This window comes from Siphateles boraxobius, unplaced genomic scaffold, assembly GCF_051911475.1.
Source record: "Siphateles boraxobius isolate OS27281-9 unplaced genomic scaffold, OSU_SipBor_1 6, whole genome shotgun sequence".
Taxonomy (NCBI): Eukaryota; Metazoa; Chordata; class Actinopteri; order Cypriniformes; family Leuciscidae; genus Siphateles; species Siphateles boraxobius.
In genome coordinates this window covers 41,370,001-41,395,000 of record NW_027509186.1, presented here as the reverse complement: position 1 = coordinate 41,395,000, position 25,000 = coordinate 41,370,001, and the positions used below count along the sequence as shown (strand labels likewise).

The window sequence follows — 25,000 nt, the reverse complement described above, 5'->3', positions numbered from 1 at the left end:
CAATGAACGAGTGGCTGTCAAGCGCCAGAAAAACATAATAAAACTTTATATTCATATTCATATTATAGCTTCGGGTGAAACCAAAATGATCTTGCCTGCAAACAACCTTTCAGTCACACAAACCTTTAATATGTCAAAAACACCAAAAATTCTTCATACAGTGACTACCAGTAATATCTATACAAATTTTGGGACCAAAAATGATTCCGACACTTTGACCTGATCATTTTTTCTTCAGTGTTTTTTCTTTAATTGCTAATGCACCTTTTTACACACAGACTGAACAACATTAAGCATTGCTTGGTAATTTATTGAACTAAATTATGTAATTGTGTAGTTACATTTAACAGCTGACGGATATTCAACATAATTCATCAGTGAGAGTCTAACAGAAGGATGGACAAAACCTGTGAAATATCAACTATTAAATATCAAAATAACTCTGAGTTCTTGTCATATATTTTATTACCATTTTCTAAACTACGTATAGCGAATAAACTGAGATAATGTGAGAAATGTTGAAGATCTGAATATATTTTGGTTTGACTGTATTTGTTACAGTTTTTGTTCATCTTTACTGTTTAGAATAGAATAGAATAGAATAGAATAGAATAGAATAGAACTTTATTGTCCAGCCAAGGCTGGAAATGTTTCTTTGGTCTCACCAGACCTATAAAAACAACCTTATTGTACCTTAAATGCTTTCAGAAGACTTGTATTTAGGAACATTATTTTCTGAATCAGAATGATTGGTCTCGTCTTTTACTAGTGTCAGTAACTGTCATACACACTCAGGTTAATAGTGGAACACTGAACCGACCAATCAGAAGACAGGACTGGAAAATTCCATTTCATGTTTGTTGCTATTTTGAGTGAGAGAGAGACACTGAGAGAGTGAGAGAGAGAGAGAGAGAGAGAGAGACACTGAGAGAGAGAGACTGAAAGAGTGAGAGACAGGGAGAGAGAGAGAGAGAGAGAGAGAGAGAGAGAGAGAGAGAGTGAGACACAGAGAGAGAGACTGAAAGAGTGAGAGAGAGAGAGAGAGGAGAGAGAGAGAGAGGGAGAGAGAGAGAGAGAGAGAGACACTGAGAGAGAGAGACTGAAAGAGTGAGAGAGAGAGAGAGAGAGAGAGGGAGAGAGAGAGAGACACTGAGAGAGAGAGACTGAAAGAGTGAGAGAGAGGGAGAGAGAGAGAGACACTGAGAGAGAGAGACTGAAAGAGTGAGAGAGAGAGAGAGAGAGAGAGAGACTGAAAGAGTGAGAGAGAGAGAGAGAGAGAGAGAGAGAGAGAGAGAGAGAGAGAGAGAGAGAGAGAGAGAGAGGAGGAGAGAGAGAGAGAGAGAGCTCTGGGCTGATAAACCGATCTGTGATTGTCAGTCTCAGCAGTCTCAGTCTCAGTGCTGATGTCAGCGCATGGATTACACACACACACAGAGAAAAGACCCTCTTAACGCTTGTCACGTACACACACTCTGAGCGGCTGTCAGGGTCCGAGAAACGACAGACAAACTCACCATTCACACAAACACATCAACTATAGCAGGGAAATGTGAGAAATATTACACAATATTAACAAAAAACTGACATTCATATATTTATATTTATATATATTTATATATATATATCATATATGACATTCCAGAATGATTTGGGTGATTTTGTTGGAGAGTTCGACTTCATAGAAAATAAAAATTATAAACAAATAAAATAATTCAAAAAAGCTGGAAAAATTAATTTTTACTCAGGATTTTCTTTTTGACAAAATACTTTAAGGGCTGAACCATTTAGGAAAAGCTTCACTGTAATAAAAATGCTTTTCGAAGTTGTAAACAAAGATTATTGGAGTGTTTTACAAGAAAATACTATTTCAGTTTTTCTACTTGAAAATTTCATGTTTAATTCAATGATTCCTTGTAACTATTTGTGAAATTTACTTGAGCGAAAATTGTTTTTAAAGTAAAAATAAATTCTAGTGTTGAAGTGGTTTTATAGTGTTTTTGACCAGTTCAGTATGACTATAAATAATAACGATTACTTTTTTTTTTTAAACTTTATTTTACTGTAAAATCACAATACTAATTGATATGCCTTGACTGATTAATTTTCAAACAGTGAAACAGGGCTTTTATTTTGACGAGTTGCGGTAAATAAAAATCTGCGCTGCTGGTTTCGTAGTGAAGCTCGAAACTTTCTCTGCATCCGAAATCGTGCTAGTTATTATATTTGGATTTGACACACATCTGCAACATAATCAGATCTCATCATACGAAAATAGATTTATGGGCAAATCCCACGAAAATGGTCATGTGATACTTTTACATTAAGAAAATATAGCTTTTTTTTATCTCACATGCATGGACTCGTTTAAAACGCTTTCCAGACACTATAAAGATAAATATGACTCACTCTTATTGACATGACGTTCAAGACTAAAAAAAACTAAAATTTTAAATCCAAGAAAAAGACAGACAAATGCAAGTAACGTCTCACACATTTTATGGTGTGCAAACATTAAGCAGACATATACAGAGACCTCATATACATAAGCGGCAATTACCTTCCACAGTCCGTTGAGCGAATCAATAGTGCCCACTCTCAGCCCAACCTAAAAATGCACCAATGGGCGGGGCTAACCGCAAGCCACGCCCACAAGTGAATCTGAAGGGTGGGGCTAAATGTTAGCCACACCCACATGTCATCCATATAGTGTGTTGTCCCCTCCACTCACTATCTGAAACCAAGTGCACTTGTTGGGCACCTTGACAGACAACAGCGTTGAGGATATGAGTGTTTTAAAATGAGCTAATGTGATCACAGACACATCAGTTATAGTGTTAGACATCGAGTATGAAGGAGCATTACAGTCATTTGTTTGTTTTGAACTAAGTGCAAATGTCACCAGTTCCACTGCTGGCGTCAAGGCAAATAACAAGTGCACTTGATTTCCTTCACAAAAACAGCTGAGCAGAGATACAGTATGAGAAACAGACATCATGCTCAGAGGATATGAGCTTGTGTGCATCGTAAAATAAAAATTAAGAACAGAGCATCGTTTTCACCACTAAAAAAAACATATTGCACACATTCAGAGGCACTGCATACATCACACGCACACGGTCATCCAGGACCCGAGGGGAGGGGCTTATGATAACGAGCACTGTGATTGGACCAAATAATAAGTGACACGCCCTCATTTTCAGTTGTGTCAGATTAAATAGTCTACAAATCATTTAGTGAAATTCAAATAAACCCTATAGGAGGAATCGTGGGAAACACTTCTGAATGTTTTATGCACTGCAAACAAACCTTTTGAATGTGACAAATAATCAGAGCATCAACAATCAGATCTCAGCACACGAAAACAGACACAGCTGGGAGTGTGTGGAAATCTCACAAAATCAAGTGTGAATCAAAATTACTACATTTTGCATAGAGAAAATCAAGCCTGTTTTCTTTTTTTAATTAAGATTTTTATTATTTTATACATGCACATTATTTTTTTTAACTGAAATAAAAAAAAAATTAAAAAAAAAAAAATTTCATTACTGTGATGTGGGATAAATAGCAATTATAATATATATTTATTATAATATAATAACAGTTCATGTACTGGCTTCAGTTTATACAGATTCTAATAAATAAAAGCCCTTTGTGGACGTCATAATCCTTACTGTTTTACAGTATGAGAATTAATTTCTCATTCATGACAATGGCTTTTTTTTTTAGTGCATGGGGTTTAAATGTGCTTAAAAAGTCAAAAAAAGTCAATGCAATTAATCATATAAACAGAAATCCTGCATGTTCTTTAAGCAAAATGTGAGACATTTCTTTGTAAGATTCGTCCTAAAAAAAATTGGGTTCCTGTTCAATGCATGTATGATAGTTTATAAAGAGGAGATGCAGGATTTCCAGCACCACAGGGAAACGGTTTTGTGAACAGTGCCATCCATACAGCTCAACACACACACACACACACACACAGCTTAATGACCTGTATCTGTATAAGGCAAAGCATAATCTCCCAACAGTAAATGCACACAAACACATACACTAATTTAAAGCCGTGTTAAAATAAGCAGTAAGAGTCGTGTAGGACAATGAGTCATTTGCATAATCTTCACTGACCCACATCTAGTGTGTGTGCGAGACAACCGACGACAGTACATGAAAGCCGATATAAATATATTTATGTATAATCACGTGTACGGTGCTGCCCAATCGTACAGGCAGGCAGCACACACACACACACGCAGGTGGCCAGACAGAGAGCATTGTGGGAAAGGTAGTTCAAAAGGGCCAGTGGGACGTGAGGGTGGGCTCACTTTCTTTCTGTGTTTACAGTCCGTTTCAACCAATCGCTGATCACATGTCAGACCAAAGCACGGCCTTGCTGCCTTTCTCAACGCTGGCCACGAACGCTCCCGACGGAGACCAGGACACAGAGTTGATGGCAGAACTGCAAAAACGACAGAAAGACAGGATGTTTATGAGTGCCGTCAAGTGTGTAGGTTTGCCATTTGTACAGCTGTAAGTTTGTATTTCTGGAATGACGTACTACTCTGCAAATTCATACATACTGTAAAAATAGTATGTGTATGCATGTAATAATACCCAGATGACTTGATACATTTATTAAATTGTGCAGCATTCAACCAGAACACATTGTGTGAAGTTAATCAATACTGTATCCTAGGGCTGGGTTGACAACATCAATTGATTTTATATCTATATTAATGCTAAGATCTTTTAGTACATGGCGTTTACAGTTGATGAACAAAACTTCACTAAATGATATTCATTGTTTGCCTACTGTCCACTAATCACAATGAGCTCATGTTACTTCTGATAGGAAAAAGTCTCAGCTTCCAAATTCTATCTTTTTATTAAATTTAGTTTTGACGCTCTTCAATGTGGCGTGACAGATCGCTGTAGCCGCGAAAGATCATCTCTTCCTCTTTACTACTAGCTATAGCATGAAATAAAAATGAATGAACATCAGAAGGTTTGCTGACAGATGCAGAACAGCTTCCTGAAATTAACACAGTCTCGTGTAATCACACAGTGTTCAACAGTCAATAAAACAGCATGTAAACAACATGCCATGCTACATTTACCTCAGGAAATCCATTCTGTCTGTGTGTCTGTGTGTGTGTGTTCCTTCTCACCTGTGACCCTTATCAAGAGTTTTGTCTAGTTTTCCTGTTAGAACGTTCCAAATGTACAGAACGCCGTCTGCAGATCCGGCCGCGACGTAACTTCCATCAGGACTGAAAACACAAGCACTCCAGAGTTCATTTTACAGTACAATTGTAATATATTATTAATATATTCCTATATAAATTAGCTAATATATTTCCGTCATAAATTTTGTATACCTAAGAGTTAGTATCAAAGAGTTATTTGTTATAAACTAATTATAACAACTTCAAATTGCAATTTGACAAAATAATTGCAAATCTTTTTTTGCATTCTTGCAGCAGTGTGTATATATATACACACATACATATACACACACATTATACCCACACATACACACACAGGTGAAACTCGAAAAATTAGAATATCATGCAACAGTTCATGTATTTCAGTAATTCAAATTTAAAGGTAAGACTAGGGCTGTCACTTTACGTTCGAAAATCGATTGCACAATCGATCGGACCAACCAACACAAGTTTCGAAAACGAAAATAGGGAATCGATTTTAACTGCCTTTTAACCAAAAATGTGTTTTAGGTAGACAGATCAATACAGTACACAGAACATGTAGGATGTTGGAAAATAACAATGTCTTTTCTGTTAACCAAATGCTTTTTAATATTCGCTATTACTTCAGTGCAAGTGAACAAGCGCGCCGTTATTTGTTGCTTAGTGACGTGTGTGTTCAAGCAAGCCAGAAATGCGCAGATTCTGCGCAATACACTGTATTTAATATATCATGAGGACTCACGAGTTGCGTATTTGCGCTAAATCCACGCAGATTTGGCTTACACGAACTTCCCCAGCAAAGTGAGTAAACATAGAAACAGCCAAATTGGCTCGTGATATGACACCGTTACCCGCAAAAATTCATTTTTATCCGAATTTGGCGGGTGTTAATTTCAATCCTTGAATGTTGCACTCCTGTTTGTCATTGTGCAAAAGACTTCACGCCAATAAATCATCAGAAATATTGCTGACTTGTGCGCGTCTCAAGGGCCCTCCTTACGTTCGTCCTAATGCCTGTTAGTTGTCCGTGGATTTGCCGATAATTGGTGTTGAAAATGGAAACGTCTTTAGACATGGAAAAATCGATTTTACAATCGATTCAATTAACACACGTCTCAAAAATCGAACAGGATTTTTTCACAAAAGTGACAGCCCTAGGTAAGACTGATATATTTAGTATATATATATATATATATATATATATATATATAACTATATACATATGCATGATTATACTTTTCAGAGGGCAAACATTTCTGTTTTGAAAATCCTTTTTTTTTTATTTCATGTAATTCTCTAAGATTTTGAATTTGGGGTTTTCATAAGCTGTAAGCCATAATCATCAAAATTATTACTTTTGCACGATATTCTAATTTTTCGAGTTTCGTGTGTGTGTGTGTATATATATATATATATACACACACACACAGTATATTAATAAAAACAAATCAAAATAAACCACTTACTAAAATCTATTTATTTTCATGTCATGTGATCATTAACAAACAGAGAACTGTGAACATGCAAATGTGAAGTTAAACTAATATACATGCATATATACACACACATATATATATAAAATTATATTATCAGGGGGACTTTAAGTGAACATTTTACATCTTTAATGGTTTTAGCTTATTTATTTGTCAAACACTTGTCAACAAAACACACCTGTGTGGCTTAAATGACCCAAAGACTAATTAAGGGAACCCACTATCTAGTCCGTTTTGAAAATGTGAATAAACAATATAAAATCAAACTCATGCACATTGCGGCTCTAACCTGAATGTGACCCTGGTGAAGTCAGAACCGCACTTGAATCCTTGAGCACTGCAAAAAAATGAGTTTTTTTAAACAATTTTATTAGAAATTCTGATGCTTTTAAACACCTGACAGTAAAAAAAAAAGAAAAAAAAGAAAAGAATAAAAAGGCAATTTACAAAATATAAATAAGCTATTACTAATAAAGTGTGACGTACTTGAAGGTCTGTCGCACTGCATTACTGCGCAGGTCGATGATTTTCACCAGGTCGTCACGAGAGCAGGTCAGGAGATCGGTCCGGTCGTGATTGAGATCCAAAGACGTGACGCGTCCCAGCAACTCCAACTCGTGCACGATACTCTCCGCTCTAAACACACACACACACACACACACACCGAAACAATGTTAGTGACTGAGCCACTGAACTACACGTACAAGTACAAGATTAGGCAAGCAGAATCCCTCAGTGTTTTTAAATCATCCCTTAAAACTTATTTGTTTAGGGTAGCTTTTACATAATTGTTCGTAATTGCCATATTATTATTAATCGTAAATTTCATAATATGTTTTTATTTGTCATTTTATTTTTCTCTGTCCTTAATACATTGTCTGTATAATTGTATGTTTTAGCATGTCTCTATTCTTGTGAAGTGCTCAGAGATGCTACTTAGGTGCTATAGAAAATAAAGTTGTTTATTATTATTTAAATCCAAATCACCACTCGCCTGATGTCCCAGAAACGAACTTTCTTATCGAAGTGTCCGCTCATCACACACTGCTCCGTGCAGACGATGTCATTACAGCTGGAACCAGCAAACACTGTCTTCATGCCTGAGAAAAAGAGTTTGATTTATCAGTCTTATCAGGATGAGATTTTAAGACCATTAAAAGCAACTAGCCATTTTTACAAGTACAATTTGGTGTAAATTTGTTAAGGCACAAATCTATGCAAGCTTGTTTCTGCCGAAGAATTATTATTATTTTTTTTTGTCTTACAACTCTGACGAAGAACTTGCCACCGTGAGGAAAAAACCCAAATTATTTTATAAGAATTTATTTCTTAGAGTCGCACATTTATTTCTGAGTATTCACAATTTATTTCTGAGTATTGTGACTATTTCTCAGAATCACAACCATTTTACACGGTCGCGACTTTATTTTTCAGAATTGCGACTTTATTTCTGAGTATTGCGACTTTATTCCGCAGAATCGCGACAATTTCTTACAATCACAACTATATTCCTCAGAACTGCGACTTTATTTCTGAGTATCGCAAATATTTATTAGAATAAGAATATTGCGACTATTTCTCAGAATCGCAACTTTCTTTCCTGAGTATTGGGAGTTTCTCAGAACCTCAGCTTTATTTCTCAGAGTCTCAAATATGTGAGTATTGCGAATTACCTACAATTGCGACTATTTTGAAGAATCGCGATTATTTCTCACAATGGCGACTTTATTTCAGAATATTGCAACTTTCTCAGAATTTAAACTTTATTTCGGATTATTTCTATATTTGAGTATTGCTACTTTATCAGAACCGCGACTTTATTTCTGAGTATTGCGACTTTATTCCGCAGAATCGCCACAATTTCTTACAATCACAACTATATTTCTCAGAATTGCGACTATTTCTGAGCATCGCATCTTTATTTCTTAGTATCGTAAATATTTATTAGAATAAGAATATTGCGACTATTTCTCAGGATCGCAGATTTCTGCCTATTCGAAGTTTATTTCTCAGAATTGCAACTTTCTTTCCTGAGTATTGGTAATTTCTCAGAACCTCAGCTTTATTTCTCAGAATCTCAAATATCGTTGAGTATTGCGAATTACTCACAATCAGAATTTCTATTTTGAAGAATTGCGATTATTTCTCACAATGGCGACTATTTCAGAATATTGCAACTTTCTCAGAATTGAAACTTTATTTCAGATTATTTCTATATTTCAGTATTGCTACTTTATCAGAACTGCGACTATATTTCTCAGAATTGCGACTATTTCTGAGCATCGCATCTTTATTTCTTAGTAAGGTAATATATTCATTAGAATAAGAGTATTGCGACTTTCTCAGGATTGCATCTTTCTATTATTTTTATATTGTATTGCGAGTTACAATCGCGACTATTACTCACAATGGCGACTTTTTCAGAATATTGCAACTTTCTCAGAATTGCTACTTTCGGATTATTTCTATATTCGAGTATTGCTACTTTATTTCTCAGAATCGCGACTATTTCTCAGAATCGTGAGATTTGGACAGAATCGTGATATGATAATATATCATATCTTTTTGTTTTTTAAGTCTAAATTCTGAGATAAAGTCTCAATAACCTTTTACTTTTTTTCATTCCCTGGTGGAAACAAGCTTCCATACAAATCCCATGTTCTTCAGAGAAAAGATTTATTTATTTAGATATGTTCAATGTACATTTTTACAATTTTACAACTAGCCACTTTTCACATTTTAGTTTAGACTAATGAATTAGTATTAAATATACATTTGTTTTAGTTTATCAATTTAATTATTATTAAGTATTAATTACATTATTATTTAGTTTGTCAACCAGAAGTGGAGCAAACATTTTTTTTAAATAATTTTCAAGCCCCATTTTGCATTATATAATAATGCATAGAGTGAATTAAGAAAAAGTATACGGACTAAGAGTCTCTTACAGACTTTGCTGCGTAAATCCCAGAGCTTGAGTGTTCGGTCGTAACTGCCGGAGACGATTCGAGCGTTGTCGAGGAGAAACCGAGCAGATAGAACCTTCCCGCTGTGACCTGTGAGTGTGTGCTTTGGGAAGACACAATAACAATCAATTAAACAGGCATGCAAACAATCGTTTCTGTTAGTAACTGAGATTGAGTTCAGGTCTCAGTATGATTTGTGAGATCAGCTGACCAGACTCCTTCAGTCCTGCCCTCGTGTGTGTGTCGTGTTAATGTGGGATGTTGCTGTCAGAGTCTCACTTGATTCTCTAAAAACACTCTCATTCAGCAGAAACATCCATAATATCAGCCACCACATCAAACCAGTGATGCACAACTCGAGCATGCTGGGTAAATTAATAGGGCTGGCTGAGAGGGGTAGAAGGGACTGGAAGGAGATCTGGACTTCAGACCTTTTACATCACATCATTGACCTTTGATCCATCAAGTAAACCTTAGTGAACTATAAACATTGATGCGTTTTGCAGTAAATCTCAGGACAATAGCCATCTATGGCAGTATTTTATTTGATCTTTTATTCTAAACTGTTTTAATTATTCTGATTTCTTTTGATTATTTTAATTTCTTCTATGTAAAGCACTTTGAATTACCATTGTGTATGAAATGTGCTATATAAATAAACTTGCCTTGCCTTGCCTATTTAGAAAAAAATAAAGCATAACTTACATGGATACAATGATGTCTGGACTAGAAATATTGACATATTTAACCTTTATTTGAATATGATTAATTTGTTAAAAGAATTGGTAAGGATATTGCGTTGTGCTCGGAGTCGATTGTTTTATTTGTTATATTGCAATGAAACATGCCAAATTGTGCAGAAATCATTTTGGCCAGGCTGTCATACAAAGAAATTATGAACAAGAGAACCAACGAAATATCAACAATTGATTATGTGATTATGTACAGATTTTATTTTATTTATATTTAAAAAAAAAAAAAAAACCTGAAAAACAAAAGCTCACAGGGGGAAAAAAAACATAGGCTGACTAGCTTTTGTTTTTTAGGTTTGCTTTTTTTGCGTAGTAAAATAAAACCTGTAGTTTGCCGAATCATTTTGTAAGATAAATGCCTTAACCATGTTTAGTGTTTTTTCTTCCCTCATATTTAAAAAATATTAAATATTTGGCTCATATTTTGATGGTTTATTTGAACTTGTAGGGTAATTAAAAACAAATATCCTCTCTGGATATAACTTTTGGCCACTATATATAAAATGTTTGAGAATTTTGTATGCATAATTTTTTTTTAAAAAGACTAATAACCATCAATAATTAAATGCATGAACAAAATGAATAAGAACAATAAGAGAATCACAGAATCTAATAGGTTTTATTGTCAATGTGACTTTAGCCCAAACACGCATTTAGCTGTAAATGTTTATATTTTACTGGGGTTTAAGTCCTTGTGTGTATGAGGTTAACATGCCACCAAACCTGAAGAGTGTGAGTGTGTGTGTGTGTGTGTGTGTGTGTGTCTCCAGTGAAATCCTCACCCGCAGTCTGAAGTCGTCAACAGTCCAGATTCTGCTGGCAAAGTCGTTAGAAGCGGCCAGTAAATACGTTCCCTGTAATACACAAGCAATCGGTCACTACAGTAAAACACACTTCAGCGGTCCGTCCTTTCAGCGTTCGCTGGGATTTAGTTATATGGGTAAACTAATGATTTTCTTTCTGAAATGAAGATCTTAAGAATGTAATTCGATTTTTTGTTGCTTTTAGTCCATTAGCTCTGCAGCTTCTTGTATAACAGCGGGGCCAAGATAAAATAATCATGAGCATTTAAATGGATTCACACGCAGTGTGTACACAAACTTCGTAAGTATGGAGGGATTATTGGGTCAGATTGAAAACTAAAAGTCTAAAACTAAAAGTCTTAAACGAAAACTAAAAGTCTAAATCTGAAACTAGAAGTTGAAAACTAAAAGTCTAAGTTGAAAATGAACTTGGTATTTAGGATTGGGCATTATGTATTTAGGATTGGGCATTTAGTCATTTAGCCATTTAGGATTGGAAATTTGGGGATTTAGGATTGAGGATTGTATGCAAATAAGGAGGCGTGGGCCATATACTGGAGGCTGGGTTTGAAATGCCTGGTGCGCAGAGGCACTTATGGACAGCAGAGGGAGCTCCAGTGCTAAGGAGCACACTGGCAGAGCGTCCTCTTCAAAGTGAAAGTTGTCGTGCTCTGCCATCCACGTTGGCTGGCACATTAACAATGTCAAAGCAAGAGCTAGCATCTTTGTTGAGACAGGCGCTGGAAGTTGAAGTTATCACATTATAAAGTACAGTCCTCGCTCCAGCCCTGCTCACCCGCTCTGTTTGGTTTCATTACAGTGTGCTCCTTAGCACTGGGAGCTCTCTCTGCCATTACCATTACCATACCAGCCATTTCAAACCCAGCCTCCAGTATTTGGCCCACGCCTCATTTCCATACACTCCTCAATCCTCAAATGCCCAATCCTAAATACCATAATCATTTTCGACTTAGACTTTTAGATTCATATTTAGACTTTTAGTTTTCAATCTGACCCAATAATCCCTCCATACGCAAGTCACTTTGGATAAAAGAGTGTGCTAAATGAATAAATGTTTTCTTCAACTAAATGCTCGCTACAATGAAAATGTGTCATGGCCTAAATCATAAACAACGACTGTTGAGGTTTAAGTGGATAAAATTATATTAACGTCTTTCTTCTGTGGAAAAGAAATGAAGGTTTTTGAGGAAAACACTCCAGGATTTTCTCCATATAGAGACTTCAATGCGGTCCAACGGGTCGAAGGTCCAAATGTGTGTTTCAGTGCAGCTTCAAAGTCTCGATACGATCCAGCCGAGGAATAAGAGTCTGATCTAGACTAACCAGCGCACATTTTATTACAAAAGAAACATCTAGATACTTTTATACCACTAATGCTCGTCCTGCACGTCCACGACTTCATGCATTACGTTTTTGGTGTGAGCGGGCCTTAACTCACCGCACTATCAAACTCTATACTGGTGATTCCAGCATTACTGCCCGTCAGCGCTCCTTTGGGTTCACATCGCCCTGTTGAAACAAACAAAAAAAAGCTTTAAAAACCCCACAAACAGACACAACTGAACATCTACATGCATCTCTGTTTCAGGAGGAAGCAGAAATTCTGCAGTTGCTTCACTAAACCTTGTGAAACCGAACTGGCGTAACGCACAATTCGCCCAATTTCCTCTTTGAAGGTCTCAGCTTGAAAACTTGAGATCATAAGCCCGTCAAACGCTCTCCTCTAGTCCGGCCCTCCTTGTGTGTCGTGTTTCTGTTGGACGCTGCTGTCGACGTCTTACAATTCTCGAGACTAAGACTATAAACGCAGCAGAAACGTCCACAATATCAGCCGCCACCTTTGACCACCGATGCACAACTAGAGCATGGTGGGAAGGAAATTAACAGGGGCGAATGGGAGGGACAAACGGACTGAAAGGAGGCAAAGGCTTCGGACCTTTTACATCTCATCACTGACCTTTGACCTCTAGTAAAACTGTGAATGATAACATGTATTTAGTACCGGATACGACCTCCCAGAGTTTCACCCGGCGATCCATTCCTCCCGTGGCGAGCAGACGCGACCCGGGACTAAACCTCACGGCGTTCACTTCCCCATCATGGGCGTCCTACACACAAACACATTCAGTTTTAACTCGATATGTATTTGTATAGCGCTTTTCGCAATACACATCGTTCCAAAGCAGCTTTACAGAAGTTATGCATTTCAGAAATGTACAATATATTCAGACACCTTCAACATTTCTCACATTATCAGTTTATTCGCTATAGTTTAGAAAAATGGTAGTAAAATATGACAAGAACTCAGAGTTATTAAATCAGTTGATATTTCACTGGTTTTGTCCGTCCTTCTGTTAGACTCTCACTGATGAATTATGTTGAATATCTGTCAGCTGTTCAATTTATCTACACAATTACATAAAACCAATTTAGCTTAAACAATTACCAAGCAATGCTTAATGTTGTTCAGTCTGTGTGTAAAAAGGTGCATTAGCAATTAAAGAAAAAACACTGAAGAAAACATGGACAGGTCAAAGTGTCGTTTTTATAGATATTACTGGTAGTCACTAAGAAGAATTGTTGGGTATAATATGTCACAGTTTACTTTATTTTGCTCTCCTCGCTTACATAAATGAACTATAGTGTCCTGCACACACTAGTAACAAAAAAATATATATATACAATTTAATATCTGGTGTCTGAATAATTTTTGGTTTGACTGTACATATACAAATCACAGTTAGCTAAAAATGTATTAACTTAAACAATGTAATAATTTAAGGCAGAAACAATGAGCTCATTGAAGTAAACAATATGTTAAATGATGATGACACATTGTAGAAAAAAATCAATCAAGACAGGTTCTACTTTTAGAAACTGGAAACTTAAAGGTGCTCAAAGCGATGTCACGCGTTTTTTAGGCCAAAACATTTTTTGTCACATACAACAAACATCTCCTCACTATCCGCTAGCTCCCGGTCCCCTGAACACACTGTAAAAAAACACGGTCTCTGCAGACACCCCAGGCTCCACAAACGGCAACAAAAACAAAACTGGGCTAACCCGCACCACGAAACATAAACTGTTCCAGCCAATAACCGATAAGAAGGGTGTGGGGGGTTAGTGTGCGGATGAGGAGGAGGGGGGGTCTAGCTAGCCTTCGTTTTGTTTGACAATACTTTAACCGTCAACAAGAAGTGATGTCACCCGACATCGCTTAGAGCACCTTTAAATTAAAAAAATAAATCTATCTATACACATTTTTTTTTTCCCAAAGAAATATACATGTTTTCTTGTTTGTTTTGAAAGGTCTCAGCTTGAAAACTTGAGATCATGCACCAGTTTAACGTCCTCTTCCCATCCTTCACTCCTGAATGCTGTGTTTCTGTCGGACGCTGCCGTCGATGTCTCACTGGGTTCTCTAAAAGACTTGTATTCAGCAAGAACGTCCATAATACATATCAGCCGCCACCTCAAACCAGCGATGCACAACTAGAGCATGCTGGGAAAATTAAGAGGGGCTGTTGGGAGGACAGGACTGGGAGGAGACCTGGATATCAGACCTTTTACAAATCGCATCATTGACCTTTGAACCTCAACACGGGTTGGGTAGCGTTTGAACTTTAACGATTCTGATTCCTATTTCGATTCTTATCGATCCTTTATTTCGATTCCAATTAGTGGGAAGAAAAAAAAAGTAGATATTCACATTTAGTCTAATTGCAAACCATTTAATTGTAGCTGAATATCATGAACAAAAAATATAAACAGGCTAAAAAAACACTTTGCCTGTGGTTTAAAAATACCATAGAAAAACAACTAGCCTAACTAATATAAATTTCAAGCGTTATTAAAGACAAATAAAACACTTAGTAATTACAAAAGAACAAATAAAACAATTTGCAATCGCAAGAAATTGATAAAACTGAACAAAGATATAATTGAAATAAACCGTGTTTTAAGATTTTCAGGTACAGAAAACTAATCAAATGTGAAATAACACTGCACTTTATAAATAAAATATAGTTTACAAATATAGTTACAAAAGTTTATCAGTCAAGAATGAATTTTCTATTTTGTTGTTTGATGTGTTATTATAGAGACGGCAGCTGCTGTTACTTTAAGAGTTAAAGTATAGTTACATATGCAGCAAAGCAGAATGTTTTAATATCACAATAAACTCACTTTTTCTGTGTGCATGCTTTGGATGTGTGTGTGCAGCACAGAAAACAGAGTCGTCACGCTTGAAAAGTCATATTGAAATGCTCAGAGGAATCGAACTTTTAATTTTATAACAAGAACTGGAATCGAACTGGAAAGTTTTTTTCCTAACTTTGATTTTTTTTTTTTTTTAGCAATTTCATTTTGTTAGGGAAAAACTTGCATCGTAACCTCAACAGAATGAGTATGCATGACAGTGTCACTTACGAAGATGTGAAGCGCAGTGGAGGGGACTCGAACATCAGCACACGCCGACTGCGCTTCTGCAGCTTCAGGAGACGAGCCGAACGAGTTCACAGAGCGACGCCTTCTGTGGGGAACAAAGTGTGTGTGTGTGTGTGTGTGTGTCACACAGGGCTGGACTCAACTCCTAACCTTCTTACAAAATATGTCATCGTCAAGTCACATTATTTATAAAGCTCTTTTTACAATTCACATTGTTTCAAAGCAGCTTTCCTGAGATAACAGGAAAATAATGCAACAAAGTTTGTTTCCAGAAGAAAATAGCATCGTTTTCCAGCTTAAAGGGTTAGTTCACCCAAAAATGAAAAATCTGTCAGTAATTACATGTTTGTTCAACCCCGTAAGACCTTCGTTCATCTTCGGAACACAAATTAAGATCACTCCTCCATAGGCTTCTTCAGGGATTGAACTTGCCGGCCCCGAAAAGTTAAAGACATCGTTAAAATACTCCAAGTGACTACAGGAACTCTTCATGTCCTTCTCTGTGGGCCTCGAGTCAGTTCACTAGTGTAATAGCGTACGCTTCTGTTGTTGTACGTCACACGCATCACACACATGACCAGCGTCGGCCAATAGTGAGCCTGCGTGTGACGTAGCTCTACGCTATCACACTACGCTAACTGACTAGAGGCCAACAGACAAGGAAATTAATAGTTGAAATAAAGTTGTTATTTTTGTTTGTTTTTGCGCACAAAAAGTATTCTCGTCACTTGATAAACTTAAGATTGAGCCACTGTAGTCAATGGACTATTTTAACAATGTCTTTAATAACTTTTCAGGGAACAAGTGTCAATCCCTGAAGAAGCCTATGGAGGAGTGATCCAGCTCTCAGATTTCATCAAAAATATCTTAATTCGTGTCCTGAAGATGAACGAAGGTCTTACGGGGTTGAACAACATGAAGGAGAGTAATTACTGACAGAATTTACATTTTTGGGTGAACTATCCCTTTAAGTTCGTTCAGTGATGGTTCATCTTTGTCGTAAAAAAGTAATTTAGTTCATATATATATATATATACATATATATATAGCCACTGTGGAGAAAACAGTGATGTCTTCATCCAGCTCAGCTCAGTTCTCATATAATAGTGCAGGCAGATCAATAATATTGTTAAATATTCAACTAAATGTTAAATTTAATGTGCCCAACTAAGCAAGCCAATAGCCAATGGAAACAAAGGTGAAAAAGGCAACAGTGGCAAGAAGCCAAAACTCCACCCTAAAGACTCGTTCAGGGACTGAAGCGTTTATAATCGCATGACTGAATGATTTTTTAGCATCGCAACATTTTAGGTCAGATGTAAAACATCGTCTCTTTGACTCACAAACAAAACTCTGATGCAAAGACGACACTTGAAAGACAACTCAAACACGTGTGCAGCAAAATTCGGGTGGGTGACAAAATAAAAAAAAGTTAAAAACAATTTAATATGCACAAAAATATGCTTTATCGATATTTAAAATAAAAATTATCAATAGTGATATATATATATTAAATAATGTTTAAAAAAAATAACTGTTGAGAACTCGTGCAAAATGCAATTTAAAAAAAAACATTTCAAATACATTTAATTATAATCATGCATAAAAGATGCACAAATATGTTTGTCTGTAATTCAGAAATTTTCATAATGTACAATTTTTGTCTTTAGTCTTTTATTTATTAAATCACAATATCATGTTTATTTGTGCATTTTTCCAGTAGTCATATGGCAATGAAAGGTCAATAGAGCAAAGAAATGTTTAATGTTTTATTTGGTAAAAAAAATAAAAATCAGCTCACAGAACTGATGCAATATATATATATAGTGTGTGTGTTTGTGAATAATTGTATGAGGTGATTTGTTTTTTCAATTGAGCTTTCAAACGATTACTGGAAAAATGCACAATTAAACCTGATATTATTTGATCATTCCTGAGGTCATTTACTCAAGATCAATTCTCTCAACATCTATATTGAAACCTGAAAAATCACCCACCCAGCCAAAACTCACACACAACAACACACAACACAAACAAGAGACCCGCAAAGGTCACAAATATATCTAAAAGGAGAGATTACACGCATAAAATAAACACCACAGCAGTTACCCACAATCCCATTCACAGGAATACATTTCATTTAGCATGCTGGTTTACGAGAGAATCACTCTCACACACACACACACACACACACACCACACTGTGCATCACCTGGAGTCAGACGGGACGAAACCAGGTTGGACAGAATCAGACAAGCTGCAGACACAGAGAGAGTGTAGAATGATGAGAGAAACACACACACACACACACACACACACACACTTAATGAGAATAGGGATGAAACAGTTACAGGTTTGATGACAAACCATGATAAAATTCCCAAGTTAGTATTCATATTTTAATTATCGTGATTTGAGAAACGTACGGTAAATACTACCCAGGATTAAGCGAGTTAACAAGCGTCTCATTTTTAAACTTAGGCAAACCAAAAAAAAATGCTTCGTGCTGCTAATTTTATCTGTTGTTTGTTGGGTTTCGATGTAAAACTTTGTGAAATTATTTCAGTGTGTGTGTATTAGTACTTTTTGAAAATTTCCAGCACATTTTAACAACACAATGATAATATTGATATCATTTTCGATATTTAATCCAATATTGGATCATTTTCATCGTGATATAAAACTCTTAACATCGTGATATAAAACTTTCATTCCGTTTCATCTCTAAATGAGACAGACACACACAGACACACCCAGACACACACACACAGATTCTCTTATTCTTACAAACACATGTCCAGGAAATATTTTAGGACCATCATGCTGTTTTGCAATGTGGTTTTATGCCATGACAAGTCTTGCTTTAGATTCTGGGCTTGAATATGACCTGGAGATGTTCTAGTAAGATTCACCATGAGTAAAGAATGAAGAAGAGAAGAAAGAAATATTAAAACAAAGACTAAAAACTAACCCAAAGATATTAGTGATGGAATCCAGCAGTCCGCCAGGAGGAGGAGGAGGCTGAGCCACTCGTTTACTGGAGAAACACACACACAAAGTTTTAGCTAGTATATTTTGTGGACAGCATGAGTTGTGGAATGTGTGAGTGAGACTGTGTGTGTGTGAGAGAGTGAGACTGTGTGTGTGTGAGAGAGTGAGACTGTGTGTGTGTGAGAGAGTGAGACTGTGTGTGTGTGAGAGAGTGAGACTGTGTGTGTGTGAGAGAGTGAGACTGTGTGTGTGTGAGAGAGTGAGACTGTGTGTGTGTGAGAGAGTGAGACTGTGTGTGTGTGAGAGAGTGAGACTGTGTGTGTGTGAGAGAGTGAGACTGTGTGTGTGTGAGAGAGTGAGACTGTGTGTGTGTGAGAGAGTGAGACTGTGTGTGTGTGAGAGAGTGAGACTGTGTGTGTGTGAGAGAGTGAGACTGTGTGTGTGTGAGAGAGTGAGACTGTGTGTGTGTGAGAGAGTGAGACTGTGTGTGTGTGAGAGAGTGAGACTGTGTGTGTGAGAGAGTGAGACTGTGTGTGAGAGAGTGAGACTGTGTGTGAGAGAGTGAGACTGTGTGTGAGAGAGTGAGACTGTGTGTGAGAGAGTGAGACTGTGTGTGAGAGAGTGAGACTGTGTGTGAGAGAGTGAGACTGTGTGTGAGAGAGTGAGACTGTGTGTGAGAGAGTGAGACTGTGTGTGAGAGAGTGACTGTGTGTGAGAGTGAGACTGTGTGTGAGAGAGTGAGACTGTGTGTGAGAGAGTGAGACTGTGTGTGTGAGAGAGTGAGACTGTGTGTGAGAGAGTGAGACTGTGTGTGAGAGAGTGAGACTGTGTGTGAGAGAGTGAGACTGTGTGTAAGCGAGTGAGTGTGTAAGCGAGAGTGTGTGAGTGAGACTGTGTGTGTGTGTAAGCGAGAGTGTGAGTGACTGAGTGAATGTGTGTAAGCGAGAGTGTATGAGTGAGTGAGACTGTGTGTGTCTGTGTGTGTGTGTGTGTGAGAGAATTTGTGCGTAGGCGAGTGTGAGTGACTGAGAGTGTGTGTGTGCGTGTGTGTGTGTGTGAGTGAGACTGTGTGAGTGAGTGTGTAACCAAGAGTGTGTGAGTGAGACTGTCTGTGTGTGTGTGTGTGTGTGTGTGTGTGTGTGTGTGTGTGTGTAAGCGAGAGTGTGAGTGACTGAGTGAATTTGTGTTTAAGCGAGAGTGTGTGAGTGAGACTGTGTGTAAGTAAGTGAGTGAATTTGTGTGTAGGAGTGAGTGAGTAAGCGAAAGTGTGTGAGTGAGTAAATTTATGTGTGTAAGCGAGAGTGTGTGAGTGAGACTGTGACTGTGTGTGTGTGTAAGCGAGAGTGTGTGAGTGAGTGAGACTGTGCGTGTCTGTGTGTGCGTGTGTGTGAGAGAGAGAATTTGTGTGTAGGCGAGTGTGAGTGAGTGAGAGAGTGAGACTGTGTGAGTGAGTGTGTAACCAAGAGTGTGTGAGTGAGACTGTCTGTGTGTGTGTGTGTGTAAGCGAGAGTGTGAGTGACTGAGTGAATTTGTGTGTAAGCGAGAGTGTGTGAGTAAAACTGTGTGTAAGTAAGTGAGTGAATTTGTGTGTAGGCGAGTGAGTAAGCGAAAGTGTGTGAGTGAGTAAATTTATGTGAGTAAGCGAGAGTGTGTGAGTGAGTGAGACTGTGTGCGAGTAAGTGAGTGAGTGAATTTGAGTGTGTAAGCGAGAGTGTGTGTACGTGAGTGAGTAAGTGTGTGTGTGGGTGCGTGTGTGTTTACCTGGGTGTGCGACTGAGCTGTCTGCTAGGTGACGTTTCACCCGTTGCCTTCCCAGCATCCTCTGAGAGAACTTCGATGTCATCATCTCTAGACCGATCAGACAACAGCATCCAATGAGATTCCAATGATTTAATAGGATTCCCAACATTTCATTTGAAATAATGTGATAACAGGATAATATATGGTTATATATTTATATGGTTAAAAACAATATGCCCTCATAAAATGTAAACTCTTATCCCTCCCGCCCAACAAAAAAGGGGGATAATATTGTCCTTTAATGGAAAAAGTCATAACCTAAACTTGCTTCATTGGCAACAAACTAAAATGAATTTAATTTCTAAAATTAAAGAACAAATTACAAAACAGACATAGTAAAAAAAAAAAACAGACATAGTAAAAAACAAAGACAAGCTAAAATACTAGACACCTTTAAATTAATGAAAACTGAAAATACAAAAAATAAAAGCTAACTCACATTCAGAAATACTAAGATAGCACATAAATAATACTAAAATAACACTGTACTTAATATGAATGTGTAATTTGATAAAAAGTGTGTTCAGAAAGAGTGCTCTCACTAAAGAAATGCCCATTACTGGATATCACAGTTTTATTAATCCCTGATAGTTGCAGGTTTGCTCTGAATTAAACCACAGAAAACCTCAAGCAAACTTCAACATCTCACTAGAAGACAAGCTTATAGAAACACACTTACTGGTCTACGGGAAGAGGTTCCTTCGCTGCGTCCGCCAGTTCCTTCTGAAGCTTGGCCTGTCTGCGCCTACGACCACACCGATGTGTTAAACACACAGAGCAAACACACATTTAAACTCAGAAACTCCCAGTCAAACAGCCAATCAGGGTGGAGAATCATAATGAGCTTACGGAGGGTCAGGAAACGAGCCCGATTATTCAGAAACTGAAGGGTGGCGCCTTTTAATTGTGTTTAAACGACCCTTAACGACTGATCAGTTAATCATCGAGACTGAATGAGGTTCAGATCACACACACATATGGGCCGTTAACGACTCCTTTATACGGCAAACATCAACTCCCACATACATTAGGATTGAAAGAAAAAGCTTGAATAAAACAAAGGCTTTTATTACAGGCACAAAACACTCCAACATCAAGATTTTTAAAGTTAAAGCGCCCCTATTATTGTATTTTAAAGGCTGCTAATTTGGTTTGGGCCTCTCCTAAAATAGGTTTATATGCATCTAAGTTAAAAACACTCTAATTTTCTCAAAATAATCATTGCAGCACAGTGTCTGAAACGGTTCGTTTGCAGATTCAGTCTCTCTAAACGCCGCCTCATTGAGAGCTGCTCTGCTCCGATTGGTCAGATGGCCCAGTCTGCTGTGATTGGTCGGAAAACCAAACACTCATTATCATATCTGAATCTCAGCTCTTTCTCAGCACTTTATACACAGTGACCAAGGAAAGTTAATATATATCTCATATTAATGCAGCACACATAATTATGTCATGCTCTTGGTGCACTGAGCTGATGATATTTGCGTTTGCAGTGGACAAAGCGTGTGTTCTTCATTTCAGAAGAATGAAATCTCATTAATGCCTGTGTTTCTCCCATTTTGCTATTTTAAAGGCTCCTAGTTTTGTTTTGATTTCTCCTACAATAGTTTTACATGCATCCAAGGTCAAAAAACACTTTAATTATCTATAATATCCACTGCAGCATCAGCTCTTTTCTCTCAGTGTGCACACGCTAACGGCTGATATTGCCCACAACCCATCGCGCTTGTGACAAGGATTCGGATAGAACTACAAACACGAGTGAAAAGTGTTAAAAAACTACAGACATGGAGGACGCACGAGTCTGGCGGTTATATAGAGAGATTTAGATATAGGGGTTTGAGTGATTAATTATCAGTATCTAACCTGACGAAAATGTATTTATTCAACGTTGTCTACATTATATTGCATCTGTAGCAGCGTGGTGCACTTTTGTAGAGATACGTTTAGCCATTACCTTTTAAATGCATCATTATATTCAAAATGCAAACACATGAGGAGAGTCTCCGCAGACTGGCTCTCCAAAACGGTAGGAAATCAAATTAGATTGGAGGATTTTAACTGTGACGAGATGATTGACGGGGCAGTTTACGGTGACAGGAACACGCAACAGATCGGTCGTTAAAGATGACGAGATAGTATGTCCCAAAGATTGCCTACTCTTTTGCTACACACTCAAAAGTATGTACTTTTTCTTCACAAAAAGCGTACATACTTTAGGTCGTAGTATAAGTAGGCGCATTGGGACTGGTCCTCAGTCTCTCTAAACCCCGCCTCTCTGAGAGCTGCTCTGCTGTGATTGGCCAGAAACCAAACGCTCATGATCATATGTGAATCTTAGCTCTTGACACACAGTGATACGAACAGTGACGATGGCATGGGTTAAACCGTATCAATCTCATCAGTGGATTTGCTTTGTCAGCAGAAAACGGCGTCTTCTCCACATGAACAACACGAACCAAACCCTTCCAGTCTCAGATAAACTACAGTGTTTGAGGGCGGGGCTAAGAGACGCTGTTCAGCCAATCAAGACCACAGGCTGGCATTATGCTAATTAGTTACAAACCTACGTATTTCCAATAGCAAGTGAGACTGAATTACTGACGACTCGTTTCAAGCAGTTCAGAATCACTTCTTTCTTTTAGGAGACAAAAACTCCATTTATCTGATCCTTTGACCTTTGCACATCTTTCACAATCACAAACAGCTCTATTACACACTACATGAAAGATCATATCTGAAATTGGGCACGTCAGTATAATAGTCTTTCTAACCTGGTGTCCTTCTCGTTCTCAGCATTGAGTCTGTTGGCCTCCTGGGCTTTCTCCGCCATCCAGCGCGTCACCAGCTCCTGATTGTCCTCCGTGGTTTTCCGTAGTTTCTCCTCCAGAGCGCTGAACGTGATCTGCAGGGCGTCGTACTCGTCTCGCAGCGTCTGATTGGCTCGTTCCAAATCAGTCAGAGAGTTTCGGAGGTCACGACACTCCCCTTCCAGACGCGAGATCTGCTGCTGATACTCCAACATCCTGGAAAAACACACGTAAAGTATAAAAAATAAATACTATAAAAAAAATATATATATATACTATATATAGCAAATCTCAGCTGTGATATTGTTTATATAATCTCAAAATGTGATTGCAATGGCGATCTGAGCCATTTTCACAAAGGATTTGACACGTGAATCCATAACTCGTCTTGTAAAACTTTACTTTTTCGGTAACACTTTATTTTACAGTGTCCTTGTTACACGTATTTACCGTAGTAATAACAGTAAATTATGCATAATTACATACAACAAACCCTAATCCTAGCCTAACCCTATATTAAGTACATGTAGTTACATTAATATCACTCAGTACTTAAATATATAATTACACTGTAACAATGACACCTTAAAATAAAGTGTAACCATTTTTTTTTAAATCTTGTTACATTATAATTAGTGCTGGGCAACGATTAATCGCATCCAAAATAATTTGTTTACACATAATATATATATATGTGTGTGTACTGTGTATAATTATTTTGTATATATAAACACAGACACATGCATGTATATATTTAAGAAATATTTGCATATATATATATATATATATATATATATATATATATATAAATAAATAACAAATACATTTCTTAAATATAAAAATGCATGTGTCTGTGTTTATATATACAAAATAATTATACACAGTACACACACATATATTATGTAAACACAAACTTTTTGGATGTGATTAATCGTTGCCCAGCACTAATTATAAGAGAAATCAATATTAACATCATGATTTTCTGTAAAGCTATCTTAAAAACAATGTGTATTATGAAAATAAATTTGACTTGAGATATAAAACATTATCCTGCTGATAGATGAAGCGTGCACATAATAAACTCACTTGGCTTCATTACTCTGGATCTCTTTGTCTTTCTGCTGAATCTGGTTGTTTAGTTCAATCACGTTCTGAGCCAACTGCAAAAACACACACAAAGATATTTTTATTGTCATGCTTTCTGAAATAAAACACAAAAATACAATCATTTGAAGCATTTTCATTTGCTTTCACCCAGCATTTACTAAAACAATTACATATATGAATATTGCCCATTCAAATCTCTGAATTTTTAACTGTTTTAATGAAAGGGAAGGTCAGAATTCATTCACATAAAGCTGAAATCTATTGAGATGCTACAACAAAATCTTGTTTAAACACTCTTGTACTTCATGAGTGTTTAATGAGTCACAAGACAAGGATTGTAAAACTAGTATGATGACTGTGAAGAGTCGAGCTGCTGAATATGTAAATGTGGTCGTTGGCGTGTAAATGTCAGTGTAAGTGCTGTCGTAACAGCAGAAAACATCCCATCATTCACCTCTCCTCGTTTCTTGTGCAGCTCCGTCAGCTCCTCCTGGTGTTTGATCCTCATCTGAGCCATTTCCTGCTGCAGGGAGTCACTGCGGCCACCGTCGACGCCCGGACTACACACACACACACACGTTTGTTTCACTATATTACTGAGGACATTG

General features: G+C 37.2%; 1 protein-coding gene and 3 non-coding genes across 6 annotated transcripts in view; all 4 read right to left on the bottom strand.

Moving 5' to 3' along the window:
• Positions 1 to 4,170: 4,170 nt before the first annotated feature.
• The window catches only part of atg16l1 (ATG16 autophagy related 16-like 1 (S. cerevisiae)), a 27,078-nt gene continuing 6,248 nt past the window's right edge, over positions 4,171 to 25,000 (bottom strand). The window contains exons 4-20 of one of the 3 annotated variants that reach the window (XM_077207142.1): positions 24,847 to 24,952; positions 24,372 to 24,445; positions 23,250 to 23,501; positions 21,155 to 21,220; positions 20,437 to 20,523; positions 18,656 to 18,721; positions 17,897 to 17,941; positions 15,668 to 15,770; positions 13,242 to 13,347; positions 12,678 to 12,748; positions 11,198 to 11,269; positions 9,646 to 9,766; positions 7,692 to 7,797; positions 7,184 to 7,333; positions 6,987 to 7,034; positions 5,166 to 5,267; positions 4,171 to 4,456 (exon numbers count right to left, since the gene is read on the bottom strand). In XM_077207142.1, coding sequence (XP_077063257.1) covers positions 4,363 to 4,456; positions 5,166 to 5,267; positions 6,987 to 7,034; positions 7,184 to 7,333; positions 7,692 to 7,797; positions 9,646 to 9,766; positions 11,198 to 11,269; positions 12,678 to 12,748; positions 13,242 to 13,347; positions 15,668 to 15,770; positions 17,897 to 17,941; positions 18,656 to 18,721; positions 20,437 to 20,523; positions 21,155 to 21,220; positions 23,250 to 23,501; positions 24,372 to 24,445; positions 24,847 to 24,952 — 1,669 coding nt within the window. In that variant the 3' untranslated portion in view covers positions 4,171 to 4,362. The remainder of the gene's footprint in view (positions 4,457 to 5,165; positions 5,268 to 6,986; positions 7,035 to 7,183; positions 7,334 to 7,691; positions 7,798 to 9,645; positions 9,767 to 11,197; positions 11,270 to 12,677; positions 12,749 to 13,241; positions 13,348 to 15,667; positions 15,771 to 17,896; positions 17,942 to 18,655; positions 18,722 to 20,436; positions 20,524 to 21,154; positions 21,221 to 23,249; positions 23,502 to 24,371; positions 24,446 to 24,846; positions 24,953 to 25,000) is intronic. The other 2 variants (XM_077207143.1, XM_077207144.1) reach the window with 2 other exon arrangements.
• LOC143716819 (small Cajal body-specific RNA 6) lies at positions 9,844 to 10,116 on the bottom strand. The gene has a single exon (XR_013196268.1).
• Positions 12,915 to 13,197, bottom strand: LOC143716818 (small Cajal body-specific RNA 6). Its single transcript, XR_013196267.1, has one exon.
• Positions 14,548 to 14,826, bottom strand: LOC143716816 (small Cajal body-specific RNA 6). The gene has a single exon (XR_013196265.1).